This window comes from Acyrthosiphon pisum, chromosome A2, assembly GCF_005508785.2.
Source record: "Acyrthosiphon pisum isolate AL4f chromosome A2, pea_aphid_22Mar2018_4r6ur, whole genome shotgun sequence".
Classification (NCBI taxonomy): Eukaryota; Metazoa; Arthropoda; class Insecta; order Hemiptera; family Aphididae; genus Acyrthosiphon; species Acyrthosiphon pisum.
The window spans coordinates 104,401,305-104,417,082 of record NC_042495.1 but is presented as its reverse complement, the minus strand read 5'-3'; the positions used below and the strand labels follow the sequence as shown (position 1 = coordinate 104,417,082).

General features: G+C 26.2%; 3 protein-coding genes across 4 annotated transcripts; 2 read left to right on the top strand and 1 right to left on the bottom strand.

The window, feature by feature from the left end:
• Nucleotides 1-27: 27 nt before the first annotated feature.
• LOC100168630 (cysteine-rich hydrophobic domain-containing protein 2) lies at nt 28-6,278 on the top strand. Of its 2 annotated transcripts, none has more exons than XM_001947225.4 (5): nt 28-298; nt 569-707; nt 3,403-3,613; nt 3,680-3,796; nt 5,316-6,278. In XM_001947225.4, exons 2-5 carry the CDS (start codon nt 586-588, stop codon nt 5,364-5,366), a joined length of 501 nt encoding a protein of 166 aa, XP_001947260.1. In that variant the 5' UTR covers nt 28-298; nt 569-585; the 3' UTR covers nt 5,367-6,278. The 2 variants fall into 2 exon arrangements, with proteins under 2 accessions (XP_001947260.1, XP_008183383.1); XM_008185161.2 differs by having other exon boundaries at nt 33-298; nt 566-707.
• Nucleotides 6,279-7,019: 741 nt separating this feature from the next.
• Nucleotides 7,020-10,799, bottom strand: LOC100165241 (SH3 domain-containing protein 19). Its single transcript, XM_001945380.5, has 8 exons — nt 10,509-10,799; nt 10,380-10,434; nt 10,179-10,311; nt 9,616-9,785; nt 9,275-9,530; nt 8,600-8,683; nt 8,331-8,534; nt 7,020-7,616 (listed from the first exon to the last, which is right to left on the bottom strand). Exons 1-8 carry the CDS (start codon nt 10,540-10,542, stop codon nt 7,497-7,499), a joined length of 1,056 nt encoding a protein of 351 aa, XP_001945415.1. The 5' UTR covers nt 10,543-10,799; the 3' UTR covers nt 7,020-7,496.
• Nucleotides 10,800-11,040: 241 nt separating this feature from the next.
• Nucleotides 11,041-13,193, top strand: Rpl18a (ribosomal protein L18A). Its single transcript, NM_001126174.2, has 4 exons — nt 11,041-11,154; nt 11,355-11,534; nt 11,604-11,780; nt 12,976-13,193. The coding sequence occupies exons 1-4, from the start codon at nt 11,137-11,139 to the stop codon at nt 13,135-13,137; spliced, it is 537 nt and encodes a 178-aa protein (NP_001119646.1). The 5' UTR covers nt 11,041-11,136; the 3' UTR covers nt 13,138-13,193.
• The last annotated feature ends 2,585 nt before the right edge of the window (nt 13,194-15,778 follow it).

Here is a 15,778-nt window from a genome sequence, read left to right as displayed (position 1 = left end):
ATCACAATGACATAATTATTTTCTGCTGCTGTTGCTGTACGACGAAGAACAATAATACCTATAATAATAATAATAATAATAATAATAGTAATAATCATAATAATAATTAATAAATAATATTAAATATCGAAATCCGACTACAATAATAATACTGCCGACTTACATCAATTTAGTGTTCGTGTCGTCTCATTTTTAGTTTCTTCTGTCGGTGGCTTTTAGTGCGGTAGACCGTTCTCGCCGAAAACACGGCGATCGACACGATCTACAAATTATAACATTTATCGCGCTAGATCTCAGGGTAAGTGCCATCATAAATATTTTATTTTGCAACTGTTGTTTGTTAAGACTCGGCGAGGCTAATATAGGTCATGAATAGTAAGATATCCAGGCCGTTTGTCTCATTTCGGAAAATTCGGTGGGTCTCATAAACTGTCCCACTCACTGACATCCAACGGGTTCTCGGCTGGATGTCCTTGTTATTTATGCTTATCCCCGAATCACGTTGAGTAATTGCAGCTACGTTTCTAAACATAACATTCAAACAAAACAATTGTTATTTATTCAGCAGATACCGTCACAAATGTCATGGCTGTATTCGACGACATACAGCAGTATGATGAGGAGATTGCATGCACGTCTATGGATGAAGCATATCTAATGCATGTTCAAGACCCGATAATAATTAGAGGAATTGGCAATCTCACTGTGTAAGTAATGACATGTCCTGGGCTCAAAATTGATAATTTATTATCATGTTCATTCAAAAGTTTCGTTGAACAATCTCGTTAATTGCAACTTTATATTTTTATTAATTTATTTTATCTTTAAAATTACTATCCTAAAAATTGTGTGTAGTTTTTTTATTTAGGTAGTTTAAACGTTTTAAATTTATAATTTTTTGTAAAGGAAATTTGGTCGTTATCAAAAGTAGGTACTAGGTACACTGTTAAAATTCAAATTGCATATTTTTAATTTTTTAATACTGAACTACTTTATCTGTAACCAATAGCAACCTTATATAATATAAACAAAAAATTTTCGTAAGCCATAACAACATTTATGTGTACCTAATCCTAAAAGCTACAAACCCTCCCAGAGTCTTAAGGAATCTATTGATAAAACTTTTATTAAAAATGGTCCAGCAGTGTTTGAGACTATGGAAGATGAACAAACAAACATATTTTTATATAAAAGATAGTATATTAGGTAATATATATATAAATATATATATGTTGCCTATAAGTTATAGTATTTCAATTTAATAAATAATCTAACATATAAAATCAACTAAAATATACAATATTGTCTTATATCTATTAAAGTATGTAAAATATAAATTGTTTCATAATATATATCTGAAAGAATAATTACAATTATTAGCTAATAATTATCAACTATGTCTATCAAAAAAAAAAAGATAAGCGTGAAAATGGTTTACGAAATATTTTAGTGGGTATAGTGTATATTAGTAGTTATAATCATTGATTAATTGCAGCAACTACATGCTGCAATTAATCAATGGTATAATAGTATAATATAGAATTCAATACATTGATGAGTCACCATGTTTTATCATGCACATATTATCCTTAAATTACCTATGTCTATATATTGAAATTTTATTACCATAAATACATGATTAAAATTTAAAACATAAGGAAAAGAAAGAAGCCTTGGGTCTATTAATATGTAATATATTAATATCAAATAAAAAATAAAAAATTAATCATTTGTCTAATTTCATTATTTGTGTGGGTATTTTTTCTTAATAGAGATTAATCATTAAAGTTGGTCGAATTAGGATTTTAAAATAAAAATAATGTATATCGTGTATCTTCATAAATTCCGTGTTATTATTTTTTCTTGCATGTCCTTAAAATATTTGCAAATAATATAATATGAATTACAACTATTTTATACATTTAGAGTGATAGTGTTGTGCTAATTCTCTGTCTGAGTTGTCATAATATATCAATGTCAATGTTGTTCATGTGTCTCTTGAACAATGCCATTGAATTTTCTCTTATCGCATTTATTTTTTAGGTAATTCTATAACCTATTTTTAGTAATATTACGAACAAAAAAAAATATATAATTTTTAAAATAATATAATACACATTTTGTACTAAAACAACATAAAGTACTCTGGTTATTAAATTTAATGATTCACAAATTTATCTTGAATTCTAAAGAAATCCTGTGTCAATTCCAGAGAATTTTTTAAGGACATCTCTTAGTAGGTATTTTTAAGGGCGATATTTTTAAGGGCATTTAAAATCCAAGCCCTAGTTATATAGCTAATATAATATTTGTGCTATAACGTTATAAACTGCTATTGTATAATATTAATTTTGGTATTATCAAGTATTTTCAATCTATATTTTGACATCAATATTTAGTGTATTATGTTATCTGCTTGTCTGATTAGATTGGGATGCAATGAGTATGTTACAATTTATTGTTTTCAAAAAATACCAGATAAATACCAAATTATTTGCAAATGTGTAGCATAATGTTATAGGTCATACATCAACTTAGAGATTATATTAATTAATATAAAAAAATACAGGTTTTAAATACTTAAACTCTAAAAAACTATGTATCTTATCAAAATGACTATGCCTGTTTTGACTTTATATTGATTGTGTTAATTTAAAAGAAACATACCATTTTGTAATTGCATATTGATTAAATAAAAGATGTTAAAAAAATAATTGAATAATTGAATCAAAAAGAATGCACATGGACTTCCATATTTGCCTATAAATGTCTGTCTCGTGAAATGCCATCAAATTTTAGTTTATGATTATGATGAGTAATATGTTTTTAGCTAACATTAATGTAAGTTTTTTTTGTAATTATTCCTTTCTTTTTCGAAGATATTTTTTATTTATAGTTTCTATATTTTTAGGGTTCCGTACGGTAAAATGGGACCCTATTACTAACGCTCCGCTGTCCGTCCGTCCGTCTGTCACCAGGCTGTATCTCATGAACCATGAAAGTTAGAAGGTTGAAATTTTTACAGATTATATATTTCTATTGCCACTATAACAACAAATACTAAAAATCCTAAAATTTATAATATAAGCAGTTATGTTTGCAACAAGTTTATAGCTGATGATGGTACGGAGTCGAGTCGTGTGCGAGTCCGACTCGCACTTGGCTGGTTTTTTTATTTTTATTTTTTTTACAAAAAAAAGTATTTGTTTTTAATATCTATTTTGATGGTTAAATATGAATAACATTGCTAGTATTGTTTAGTATTATATATGGGGTGATAAATTTAATGGAAGACACTCATATTAATTATAATATTCAAGTTAAATAGATCACCTTGTATGGCTGTATATAGATATCTAAACAATTATTTTATAAGTAATTACATGTCTATATATATTATAGTTTTGGACTGAGTAGCAGATTCCAATCAGAATTTCCAAGTGCACTTGTATCACGTGTAGCCCCTGAAGAATTTGAAGAGACAATGGCGCGAATCAATTCTGTTTTAAAGAAAAGTTTACCAATGAATGCTAAATGGTTGTTTTGTGGATGTATGTGTTGCTGCTGTACTCTTGGTTGTTCACTTTGGCCTGTTATTTGCCTCAGCAAACGGGTATTAAACTTAATTAATATAATATTTTATGCGTCTAATTATCAAATTTATAAACTTTAATTTTAGACTCAGCATAGTTTGAACAAATTACTCGATTGGGAAAATAATCATCTTTATAATAAAATTGGTTTGCATTGGAGATTAAATAAACAAAGAGTAGATACTTCTTCTATTACGGAATATGTAAGTTTTAAAAGTCTGTTACCCATTTTAATTAAATATTTAACCTTATAGCTAAGTTATACAAATTTATTATTCTCTGGCTCATGACACATTACCATGTCTACATCCCTCCACCCATTTAAGATACTGATAATGTTGATGTCTGTCTTTGCCGTCAGAATTTGAAACAGTAATATTCTCTTGTGGGCTGGAGTTAAGTATTTTAGTAAATTATTTTATATACACAGTGGCATGATATAATATATAAAATAAGCATCACACAAGTATTAGATTGACCAAATTAAAATTTTAAATCATAATACCAGTTATTGAACTCTCTTACAAGTTTACTCATAAGTTGTTATTACTTGAATTTGCATACAGTCAAATTGAATTCCACAAATATTTTTCAAGTGCGTCTCAAGTTTAAATTTTGCTAAATTGTATATTCACGCTTAAAATAATGATTTCTCGTCAATCAATTTTCTTATTTTGTTGTAAATCAAAAATGAGTATCTATGAATGTGACATTTTTAAAAAATTTATTTAACATATTTTAGCTTTTATTGAGCTAGGCGTTTGAAATTGTTGATTTATTTTTTTGTTTTTTTCCTATGCATTTAATGTGGATAAAAAAAATATTTATAGTTTATAATATAAAGATATTATCTAGTATGTAAAATATATATAATTGTTAAACATATTTATTTTATAAAGACCTCTGGGTCGTTTAAATAATAAAATAACAAAAAAAAATTGTCGTTAGTTCTCGTTAAAATTTTTAAATTTATAGGCCTACATATCCAAAATTTCTTTTTTATAAGCATTTAAATTTCAAATTTTGACAAAATGACAAAATTGTGCAAATATCTTTATTGATAAAAATTTATAAAATGTTCAATTTTTATAAGTAAGATTACTAAGATTTAGATTTGAAAAATTTAATTTAAGGATCCTCATTAGTATTTTATTCCAAATCCAAAAAAAATTATAAAATATACAAGTACAATTTTTTTGTAGACATTAGAACTTAGAAGTTCAAATTTATACAAAATTAGATATTTAAACAAATGCTTGCAAGAATTAATTCTATCTACCGTAATTACTAATAGTAAAATTAAATATTTTAATATCAATATCAAAAAACTTATCATCAATTATACTTGTTAATATATGGCTGACTGACATTCTTTGTTTTTGAGTAATGATTTACCTACCATTGAATTCAAATTTAACATAATATACATTACTATAATTACTTACTCTATGATAAGGCACGTTCAACACCTCCTGTACAGTAGACCGATTACCTACTTACTCTACCCATTTTTTAATTATAAGTTCAAAGTTGACTTAAGGTTGTCTAGAATATATATATTCAGGACCACTGAATGAATAATTTACGAATGTTTATACATTTTAATTATAAAAAAAATATACATTAAAATTAGTGTTTATTTGTATTAAATGTCTTAATTTATCCATATTAAAACTTTATTTTATTATGCCACGTTATTTATTGTATTTATGTTTTTTACAGGTACTTTTGGTGGAGTTTATTCCAAAAATACCAATTTATAAACCAGATTAGGCAAATATAACACAAATATTTACATTTTGTTCAATTCTATCAGCTAACAGATAGGATATTGGTTAGTTATTTACTTGCATGGCACAAAAAAATTAAACCAATTATCTTTTTACCAGGTAATATATAGAATTTGTAATGTATTCTTATCAATTTTAATTTTTGGAGTTATTTATCAGTCATCCAAACTTGCTCAATATCGTAAAATAAAATGGATTTATGACTATGTGAAACTAAATTAGTTGTATATATATTTCATTAATTTTTAAATGTATGATTATATAATTCTATCAACAACTGTTGATTGAAATAAAGATGTAAGTGAATGTCTTTATACCCTCAATACTTAATTTAAAAATTATGATTTAATGTGATATCAATTTGTGTGATACCTGGGCGGGTACTTAATATTGAGAGTTATATGTTTATCTCGTCCTTAGAAGAATCTGACCTGTTTATTTTTTTTTTTAAATTATTTTATAACTTTTAGACTAAAAATATAATTTTAAGTCAATTACTTGAACAAAAATTAATATCAAGTTTAAACTTAAACTTAGTACTTAAAAAAGATAATATAATATAATGTTTAAGTTAATTTCATGACAGCATCACATAAATTTGTACTTTTATTTATTATAAACATTAGTTTATAATTGAAAATAAGTTTATTATTGTTTGGTTTTTATTGTTTAAGATATATTAAGATTTACCTATATTTTTTTTTTATATTATCTGTTATATTATTTAAGTATCCAACATACACATGCTTCCAAAGGATCAAGTATGTTAGTTCCAAGTGATTAATTTGTGCATAAATAAATGTTTTAATGTTAATATAGGTATGTATAATTAAATTGTTTGTAATTGTGGTGTAAATATTTTTTTCAATAAATGTTGTTTGTAAACGAGCTTATACATTTGACAGTTATTATTTATTGCGTTGAGTGTAATATTGTTTAATTTCTGAATAAAAAAAAAAATGGAAAAACCACTTGAGTTTAATATTGTACAAACTTGGTTGTTTAGTAATATTAAATCGGTAGATATAAACAGAGTGAAAAAGAAAATACTGACAAACGGGATAGGATTATTAGAGGTGGGTAATTCAGTGAACTTTTAAATGATAAACCAGTCTGGGCCAGGACTTGGGTGGTTGGATATAAAACGTGGAAATTTGTATATACAAATTACAGAGTATAAGTATTTTATTATTAAATTAATTTAGTGACATTTTATATTGTAAAAGTGGAGAGTATACTCGTATAGGTAAACATAGAAAAAATACAATTCTGAACGTCTTCAAGGTTAACTACTTCATCTTGCATATGATGTAATTAATTTTTTTTGTCTCGTGCATAGATTTTTGTTCTTCATATTATAAATTATACTTTTAATAGACAATATTAGGGAATACATCCAATAAATAATCAAAATATAATATAGGTACCTATCGAACTCACCTTCGCCATAATATACTACTATAAGTAATGTATATAAAATATGGAACTAATGAGTTGCTTTATTACTTCCATTTCCATATAATATTATGTTTACATTTAGAAAGACATGAGACTAAACATATTTGTTGATGGTAGTGGCATGTAGAAATTAACTTATAATTAGGGATAGAGTAAGATAATTGATTAAGAATAATAATTCATAATAATATAAGTGTTTATTTAAATTTAAAATGAATAATTTAATAATAACTGTAAAACATAACTCTCAGAGAATATTATAATATAATACATTTATATAAAAAAAATAATGTGTATAATTCAACTAATAATGGCATTTAGGCTTATTATGGACACAAATATATAACCTAAATATCAACATAATTACAATATACATTTTAATTGAAATATGAATATGAATACCATAACAATATAAAAAAATATCGGTATAACAAATTAAGCAAAGTTAATGAATAAGTAATGGATAATAATACCCTGTTTGTTATATAAATTGAGCATTAAAGATTGATCATTTACATTTTGATTTCATATATGCTCATTAATATTTAGTATATTATGCTTTACTAAATATATAAAATTAAAAAAAATAGGTATTAAAATTAAAAAATTTGGTAAATATATTTATGTATTTTATTTTAATATCACAATACGCTTGTTATAAATCATCAGGTAGTTCAGTGACAAAATTTGATGGAAACTGACCTTTAGATCCATTACATTCCCCGTATAACCAATTTTCATCGATTCTTCTTAATACTTGAATTTGATCGCCTTCCTAAAATATAGTTTACAATTAGTATTAAATATTAAGAGGATGCTCAATGGATGTAGATAACATTTATTAAAAATGATTAGTGCTATCATAAAAATAAAAACGGTACGACAGATAAAGTTCTTCCCTATGCGTTGAAGAATTTTGGTAATTCTACTATAAATACAGAGGTAGTACTTATAATGTAACAATGTAAAAGCCAAGTGAATATTGTGTTTTTTTTTTGGTTTATTATTATTAATAAATAATAATAGATATCCTTCAGAAAAAAAGTTTAAGTATTTAAGTATTAAATAATTATATTATATATTATCATCCTTCATTTTTTTTTTTTTAATTTTGTTGAATAAATTACCAAATTTAAAATGTTTTTATTTAATAGTTAATATAATCATAATAAATATGTCCACAAAAACAACCATTCAGAAAATATTTCAAATACTTTTAAGATTTAAAATAAGTTATAAACTAGTATACGGCATATAGGTAAATTACATATTAAATTAAAATTAAGTGATTTTAAATATACTGTTTAAAACAAACAATCTTTTGTTTTTTTTTTTCAAAAATGAAAATTACACTAACTAGTCCAACGCAAGTTTTTGCTATGTTGTACAATGTACAATTGTAAAACAGAAACAATACAATATGTTGGTGTAACGTCAGATATAATTATTATTAGGAAATGATTAGTATAAATGTTATATTATTTATTACTTGTATAGTTAGATCTTCCCAGCATTCTGGTTTAAATGCAAACACAGCTATTACTTTGCGGATTTCTTGATTGGTTGGAGATTCCTTGGGTAATGGTTCAGTTACTTCAACGTAACTAATGGGAAACATTCCAGTGCGCTCATTTAATGTACCTTCTAACCATTCATCGTTAACACATCGTGTTATGAAAATTTCATCTCCTTTCTAAGATTATAATAAATATTTAAATAAATAATAGTATTATTAAATAGATAGTTCAAATATATTACCTTAAAGGCCAGATCATCTACATGACCAGACATGTAATCAAATTGAGCAATACACTTAGATTGTGATTTTGATAGCTGAGTTTGCTAGAATATTAATAAATTATTATTACCATAAGGTATAACAAATTATAAATATATAATATATACAATAATATATTAATACTAAATAATTATTAATATCTCCGAAATACATTGTATATTTATATGTGCACGTTTCATTTTAGTTTTAAAATTAATATAATATTAATTAACATTTGTAATACTGTAGTGCTTGATATTTAATTCAATTTTTTAAAATTTATTTCACAATATGACAACTAAAATTAGTGGCATGGAATAATACTTTTCTTAACATCATTGCAAAATTGACAATTTTATCATGAGTAGAATGATTTACAAAAATATTTTAAAACGATAAAATAAGTATTTTAATATTTTAAGACAATCCTGTCTATTAAGATAAAAAATTTAAATTACTTAGTGATAATTGGTCAGACTAATAACACTTAAGTATTTAATTTTAAGCCATTCAAGGTTGAAAGCTTGGCACACATGGTATATATTTTGTTATTTAAATAAAAAAGAACAAAATATGGTGATAAAATGGATACAATGAATGAAGTTCATTTACAACAATAATCAAATATTATCTATTGGTTTAAATTTTGGACTTACCATCTCATTTGGCCTTGGAGGTAATTTAGGACCATTTAATAATACATTTAGGGCATCTGGTGGTAACATTGGGGGAGGTAACGTAGGTGGTGGTAATGAATTTTCAATTGAAAAGCGGTTTTTGAAATAATCCATATCTGCATTTGAACATAATAAATCAAAATCATCTTCAAAACCACTGCTTTCAGCTTGAGAACCTTTCCATGGCCCAAAATCACTGTTAAAGCTATCAACACTATTTCCATCACTACTAGACCTATAAAAATAATTCTTTTTTTACTATTCAATTATGATTAATTATATCGAATAAAATATATATTATAAAAATATAAAATACAAACTTATGAGTAGACGTAGGAGATGTTTGAGGTGAACCAAAGTCTATAAGACAACCCACCATCTGAGAAGTACTTGAAGACTTAGGTATTTCATTGGGTTTTGCAACCCAAGAGGGTGTTGGAACCGTATGCTTGGTTTTAAATCCAATTAAAGATGACAAACCAGCTTTTCCCTAAAAATTAAGTAGTTGTTAAAAATAGGTATACAATACATTTTTTATTAAACTGAGTATACTTAGGTCCTAGTTTATTTAGAATAATGTAACAAATTTAAACTGTTTTATAAAATAACAGTTGAAATGACACTCAATTGTTGTGGAAAAAATAATCTAAGACACTTGTTACTAAATTAATTGATTTCATATTTTAAACAAGGAAATGAAAACAACAGTTAGGTTGGCAACTTATTCAAGAAGGAAAGGATATCTACAATTTATATTATCTACTAATTTAATTTAACTTTATACCTTCTTTTTGATGATGATTTATATTTTAATGATAGACCTAACAACAAATTACAATATTAAGCTTAAAAGTTAAATATTTAAATATTATTTATGTATTACTTGACTTTTAGGTGCTTGTGCAAATTTAGGGGGAGGTGGTCTAGGTGGAGGTTTCTTCTTTACAGGTTGTTGAAAACCATTGAGTGATTTTGACTGTTTCAATGATAGTACTTTTGCTAATCTCGATTGAGTTCTAAACAAATAAAAATAATGTTGTTATTTTTGATTATTTAAAACTATATGAAGCACTTTCCGACTTACAAAGGCTTGTTGACTTTGGGTGGCGGGGGAGCGGGACGATTTGGGACCTTGGGTGCTGAAACATATAAAATCCCTTCATTAAATTGTCAAAAAAAAAAAATGGAAAAGACGAAAATAGAATTCACATACAGCTGTCGGAAGTGAAAGCAGTCCAATTGGCCATCTTGAAACGATATAATGACTGATTTATTATTCAGTAACCGAACAGTCATAATATTTTACTCCGACAAGTCGCAGTCATAGTTATACAACAAGCATACACGTTTAACGTCACGACCTTCGAGACTGATATTTTCTTTCAATCACTATCTGCCAACACATAACGAAAAAACGAATGTTTTGGTTAATGATTCATTATTATTACCACTATCATATATACATTTGAAACGTAAAAACTTGTGTTGTCGTCTAAAATTAATAATAAAGTCCCTATCTCTTCACAGCCAATGAATAATAATATAATAATAACAATAATACATAATCTTTATTCGAACATGTTGATACGGCAGTAAGTGTACAGTGCAGTCGTTTCGTAAATTTAAAAACGTGAAATATCGTACCGCGGCGGCGGCTGCTGCAGCTGCACATGGACAAGTAACATTTATTATTCCATGACCGTGCCGTGTCAATTGGAGTAGAAGATAAAAAATTTTTTTCGATCAGCTTTGGGGTTATGTTTGGTGCTCTCTCATTTCTATAAATTTTTCTTTAGGTATTTCGTTTGATTTGTTTAGAATATTGAAATTCAAAAATCAAAATGAAAGCCAAGGGAGATGTAAGTATTTTCGCGTTTTTAGTTATTTATTTGAAGTATTTAGTATTTTGCTATAGAAATTAAACTTGAGGTACCAATGTTTTGTTATACCCAACTGATTTAATTAGAAATATTCAAAATCACATGACATGTGGCACTGGATTGAAATTAGACATTAATGCTGATTGTATTACATTTTAATATGTTTAATTTGCTCGCAGTTGAAAGAATATGAGGTCATCGGACGCAAATTGCCGACCGAAAAAGAGAAGACTACACCTTTATATAAGATGAGGATTTTCGCTCCAGATCGCATTGTTGCCAAATCTAGATTTTGGTATTTCTTAAGACAACTCAAGAAGTTCAAAAAAAGCACAGGAGAAATTGTGTCTTTGAAACAAGTATGTATTTCTATGATTACGATGTCTGCTTAATGTATACAATATAATAAAGTATTTTTTTTTTTATAGGTTACCGATAAATCACCAACAAAAATTAAGAACTTCGGAGTGTGGCTACGTTATGATTCAAGATCAGGTACACACAACATGTACCGTGAATACAGAGACACCACTGTTGCAAGTGCTGTGACTAAATGCTACAGAGATATGGGCGCTAGACATAGAGCCAGGGCTCATGCTATCCAGGTATTGGTTTTTATAATTATTAATTTAAATTTAAAGGTTAATACTTGATTTTAAATAGTTATTTAAGATATTATGTAAAGTTTATACAAATTATAGTTAAAGAGTTCTGATCAGGATCTAAAATTAAATTATCACACCTATTTGTTAATTGTTTAAGTGCCCGTATTACCATAGTCGATTACACTTAACCTACTGCTTTTACCGTCTGAATTCCGTGGTTTAACCTTAGATAACTATTGTAACAGGCCCTTAGTATAGTCAAACTGCCATAAATTATATTATGCTTATTTTAATTTTAAATCAAAATAATCACTAACTAGTTATTTTATTAATTATTTCTCAACTTATTTGTTTTAGTCTTCGGTATTGAACTTCATATTTTTCTGTTAGTTAATTGAAAATTAAATACTTGAACTTTAGAAAACACTTCTTATTAGTTTAATGTAATTATATTTATTATTTATTTATCAAATAAGCAAATATGACTTCATTTTCCGTCCATGTCGTTTCAACTTTAAAAAGATTCTTTTGTAGGACAAATATTGTTATCACTAAATTTTATTCGAGTTAATTAACTTATAACTTAAATAGTGAAATCTTCCAAATCATACTTAAACATTAAAAAAAAATAGTTATGCCACATTGAAATTTTTAAATTTTATAGTGGGTAATTTCTAATATAAATATTGAAGCCAATAAAACAATTGTATTTAAATAAAAAGCTTTAAATTCTATTGTATTCAGATTTTAGGGTTTGGATTTTAAAGCATTTGCTAATTATAATATTATAGAATACTTCAACAATTAGTTAACTAAAATTTAAAATCTAAAATTGTATATTGCAAATTTAAATTTTAAATTTTAGTTTTATAGTGCTATAAATATACATTTATGACTCCTTAACAATTGTATCAGATACCAGTCAATTTTTTTATAAATGTATCAATATATACCCAAATAATTATTATACACTTGAAATTTTTAATATATTTTTTTTCGCTACTTTATGATCATATTGTGGCCCTTATTTTAGCATATAATTTAGTAGTTTTAACTGCTATGACATCTGAGTATAAAATTGATACACTTTAAAAATATATCCTAGGTTGGCTATTCAAGGTATAATATATGAAACATTGCTATTTTTTACTATTATTTTATTCGAGTATTTATGAAAAATATAACTATTTTTCAGATCATTAAAGTTGAAGTTGTGAAGGCTAAGAACACCAGAAGACCACATGTGAAACAATTCCACGACAGTAACATTCGTTTCCCTCTGCCTCACCGTGTTGAAGGAAAACGTCGTCGTTATAACACATTCTCTATCAGACGCCCAACAACCAGTTTCTTGTAAAATGGATATTATATTTGATTTTTCTGAATAAAAAGAATTCAATTTAATATTTTTAATTTTGCGTTGATTCTACAAGAACCTTGATTTTGAAATGGGATTATTTAACTAAATGCATTTATATGATTTATTTTAATGACCTATAATGGATTTCTAATAGTCATCTCTCCGTTATAAAATAAATTTATCGATATGATTACTTATAAATATCAAAATATATTGTGTTCTACTCTACCAACAGAGTTGGAGGAAATAAAGATATCACACAAAAAAATGTATGGAGGGCCATGGTGTTTATAAAGTAGGAATGGTAACAGTTTAATTAATTTTAATTATCCTAAAAACGGTGCTTGAAAGGGATACATAATTTTAATCCCGCAATTTGTTGTTTATTTAAATATTAGATTTGATTATATTTTCTAAAATTATATTGATTTAACTGTGGATATAAGCATTTAATTAATTAAAAAAATGAAAACTGAGATTTCCTCAAAATACAAAATTAGATTTAGATGTTGTAGAAGTTTCAACTAATTGAAAAAAAAAACAATCTCGTACCGTAGAAAAACGTCTAATAAATGTATGTATACTGTGAAAATCAGTGTTTGATTTTGAACACCCGTAAATCAACCACGGGTTAATATTAACAAAAGGAAAAGATAAAAATATATTGTAAGTTATTGTATTATTATGATATACAATTTTTTTTTTACTTATTAATTTAATTTAAAAAAACAACTACTTCCTGGGGTGGGACTTTTACTGCAGTTATTTTCCGTGACTAATATGTACTAAATACTAATATTAACTTAACATAACTATCTTAGGTTATATGACGTGATTTATTTAAAATTGAAATATATAATATAGTAATGGTTTAAAGAATAACCCTAATTCAAAGACATTATACTAGTATTATCACAGATTAAATAAAACTATTATATTATAAAGTTGTATTTAATCCGAGTTATTATGTTATACCTATTATCAAGGCTGGGCATTAAAGAGTTTAAAAGTTAATTTTATATTAACTTTTTAACTTAACTAGTTACTTCTGGCTTTTCATTAACTCTTAACTTACTAAATTTTTTTTTTAATTAACGTGAAATGAACGAATTAATTTTTCATTTCAAGAAGTAAGTTAAGTTAATTTATTTCGTTTTTAATTTTATCATATTTCACTATTTCAGTCTATTTTGTTTTCATGTCAAAAAATATTTACTGTAAAAGTAAAAAATGTATAAACACTATAGTCTATAATTTAGTTTTGGGTTGGTAACAATTATGTAGTCTAGTGTTGTATAAACAAATTAACTTTTTTTTAACTTAACAAAAAGTGTATTAACTTTTAATTTTTTGTTATTGGTGCATATTGACTTAACTTAACTCAGTTAAAAAAAATCATTAACTTGCCCAGGCTTGCCTGTTATAATGTATATTGTATAAATCGATGAACAAACTAATGTAGTAATGTGTTTATTGTTAAAAAATCATAGTGCATTCAAGCATTTTTTTACAGCATACCTATCTAAGAGTATTAAAGTAGACTAGTGTTTGCATATTTTCATTTTTGGGATGACACACAACAGCTACAGCAAAATTCCAATATGGTAGTTGTCACTTGTCAGAAAAAGTGATTGGTTATGACGTGAAGTGAAAGACTTGAAATATTATACAGTTGTGTAGATAGATATACTTTTAACACTCTAAAAGATAGACAATGCCTCATCCATATGTTTAATATCTATGATTATTGATTTATAGCCTACGCAAGCTGTATGGTTAGGAATGCGTGTATAGAATTTATTCACTGATGTAGCTAACAAAAATGGAGTCAGCCCCCGTACAAAAACCTAACATACGATTCAGTATAGTAAATTGTTGTTCAATGTCCTATATAAAAGGTCGAAAATGAGATGTCTAGAGCGCTGAAATCTGAATTTTGGACAAACAAATCATACAAATTGAAATGGCCAATATTATGTTAAAAAATCATGATAGATAATTATTGTAATAATCAAAAAGGTGGGTAAGTGGATGTTGCTTTGCTGTACAGTAGGTTACAACTTACAAGTATGTCACTGTAATGGATGGTGTTAAATTTGAATTCAATGATATAATATCAATTATTATTGTATAAGAAAAACGATTCTGAGCGAAAACGGTCAGTCAGCCCATGATATTCATAGATAATATAATATTATCTATGATGATATTAGCATAGAGTATACTCTATGGATATTACCATATGCGCAATTTCAACTTTTGACTTGGGGGGAGGGGGGGCTGAATATATTAAAGGCAAGCAGACCATTGGAATATGGCATTTTAAAATTGTATGTTCTATGTTTTTTAGGTGGCTACGGCTAAGTTTGGGGGAGCTAAGCCCCCCAAGCACCCCTCAATTTGCGCCAATGGATATTACCAAGGCTGGGCATTAACGAGTTAAAAAGTTAAAGTTAAGTTAAAAAGTTAAGTTACTTTAACTAAGTATATTAACGAGTTACTTTTTTTTAAAAAGTCACTTCCATCTAAACAATTACTTATATTTTAACGTACATCTATCTTACCCCGTTAATTTCTTTATATTCTCGTTATGTTATTTTTCTTCTTTGTCAAAACCCCAAAAAATAATTATCCCTTT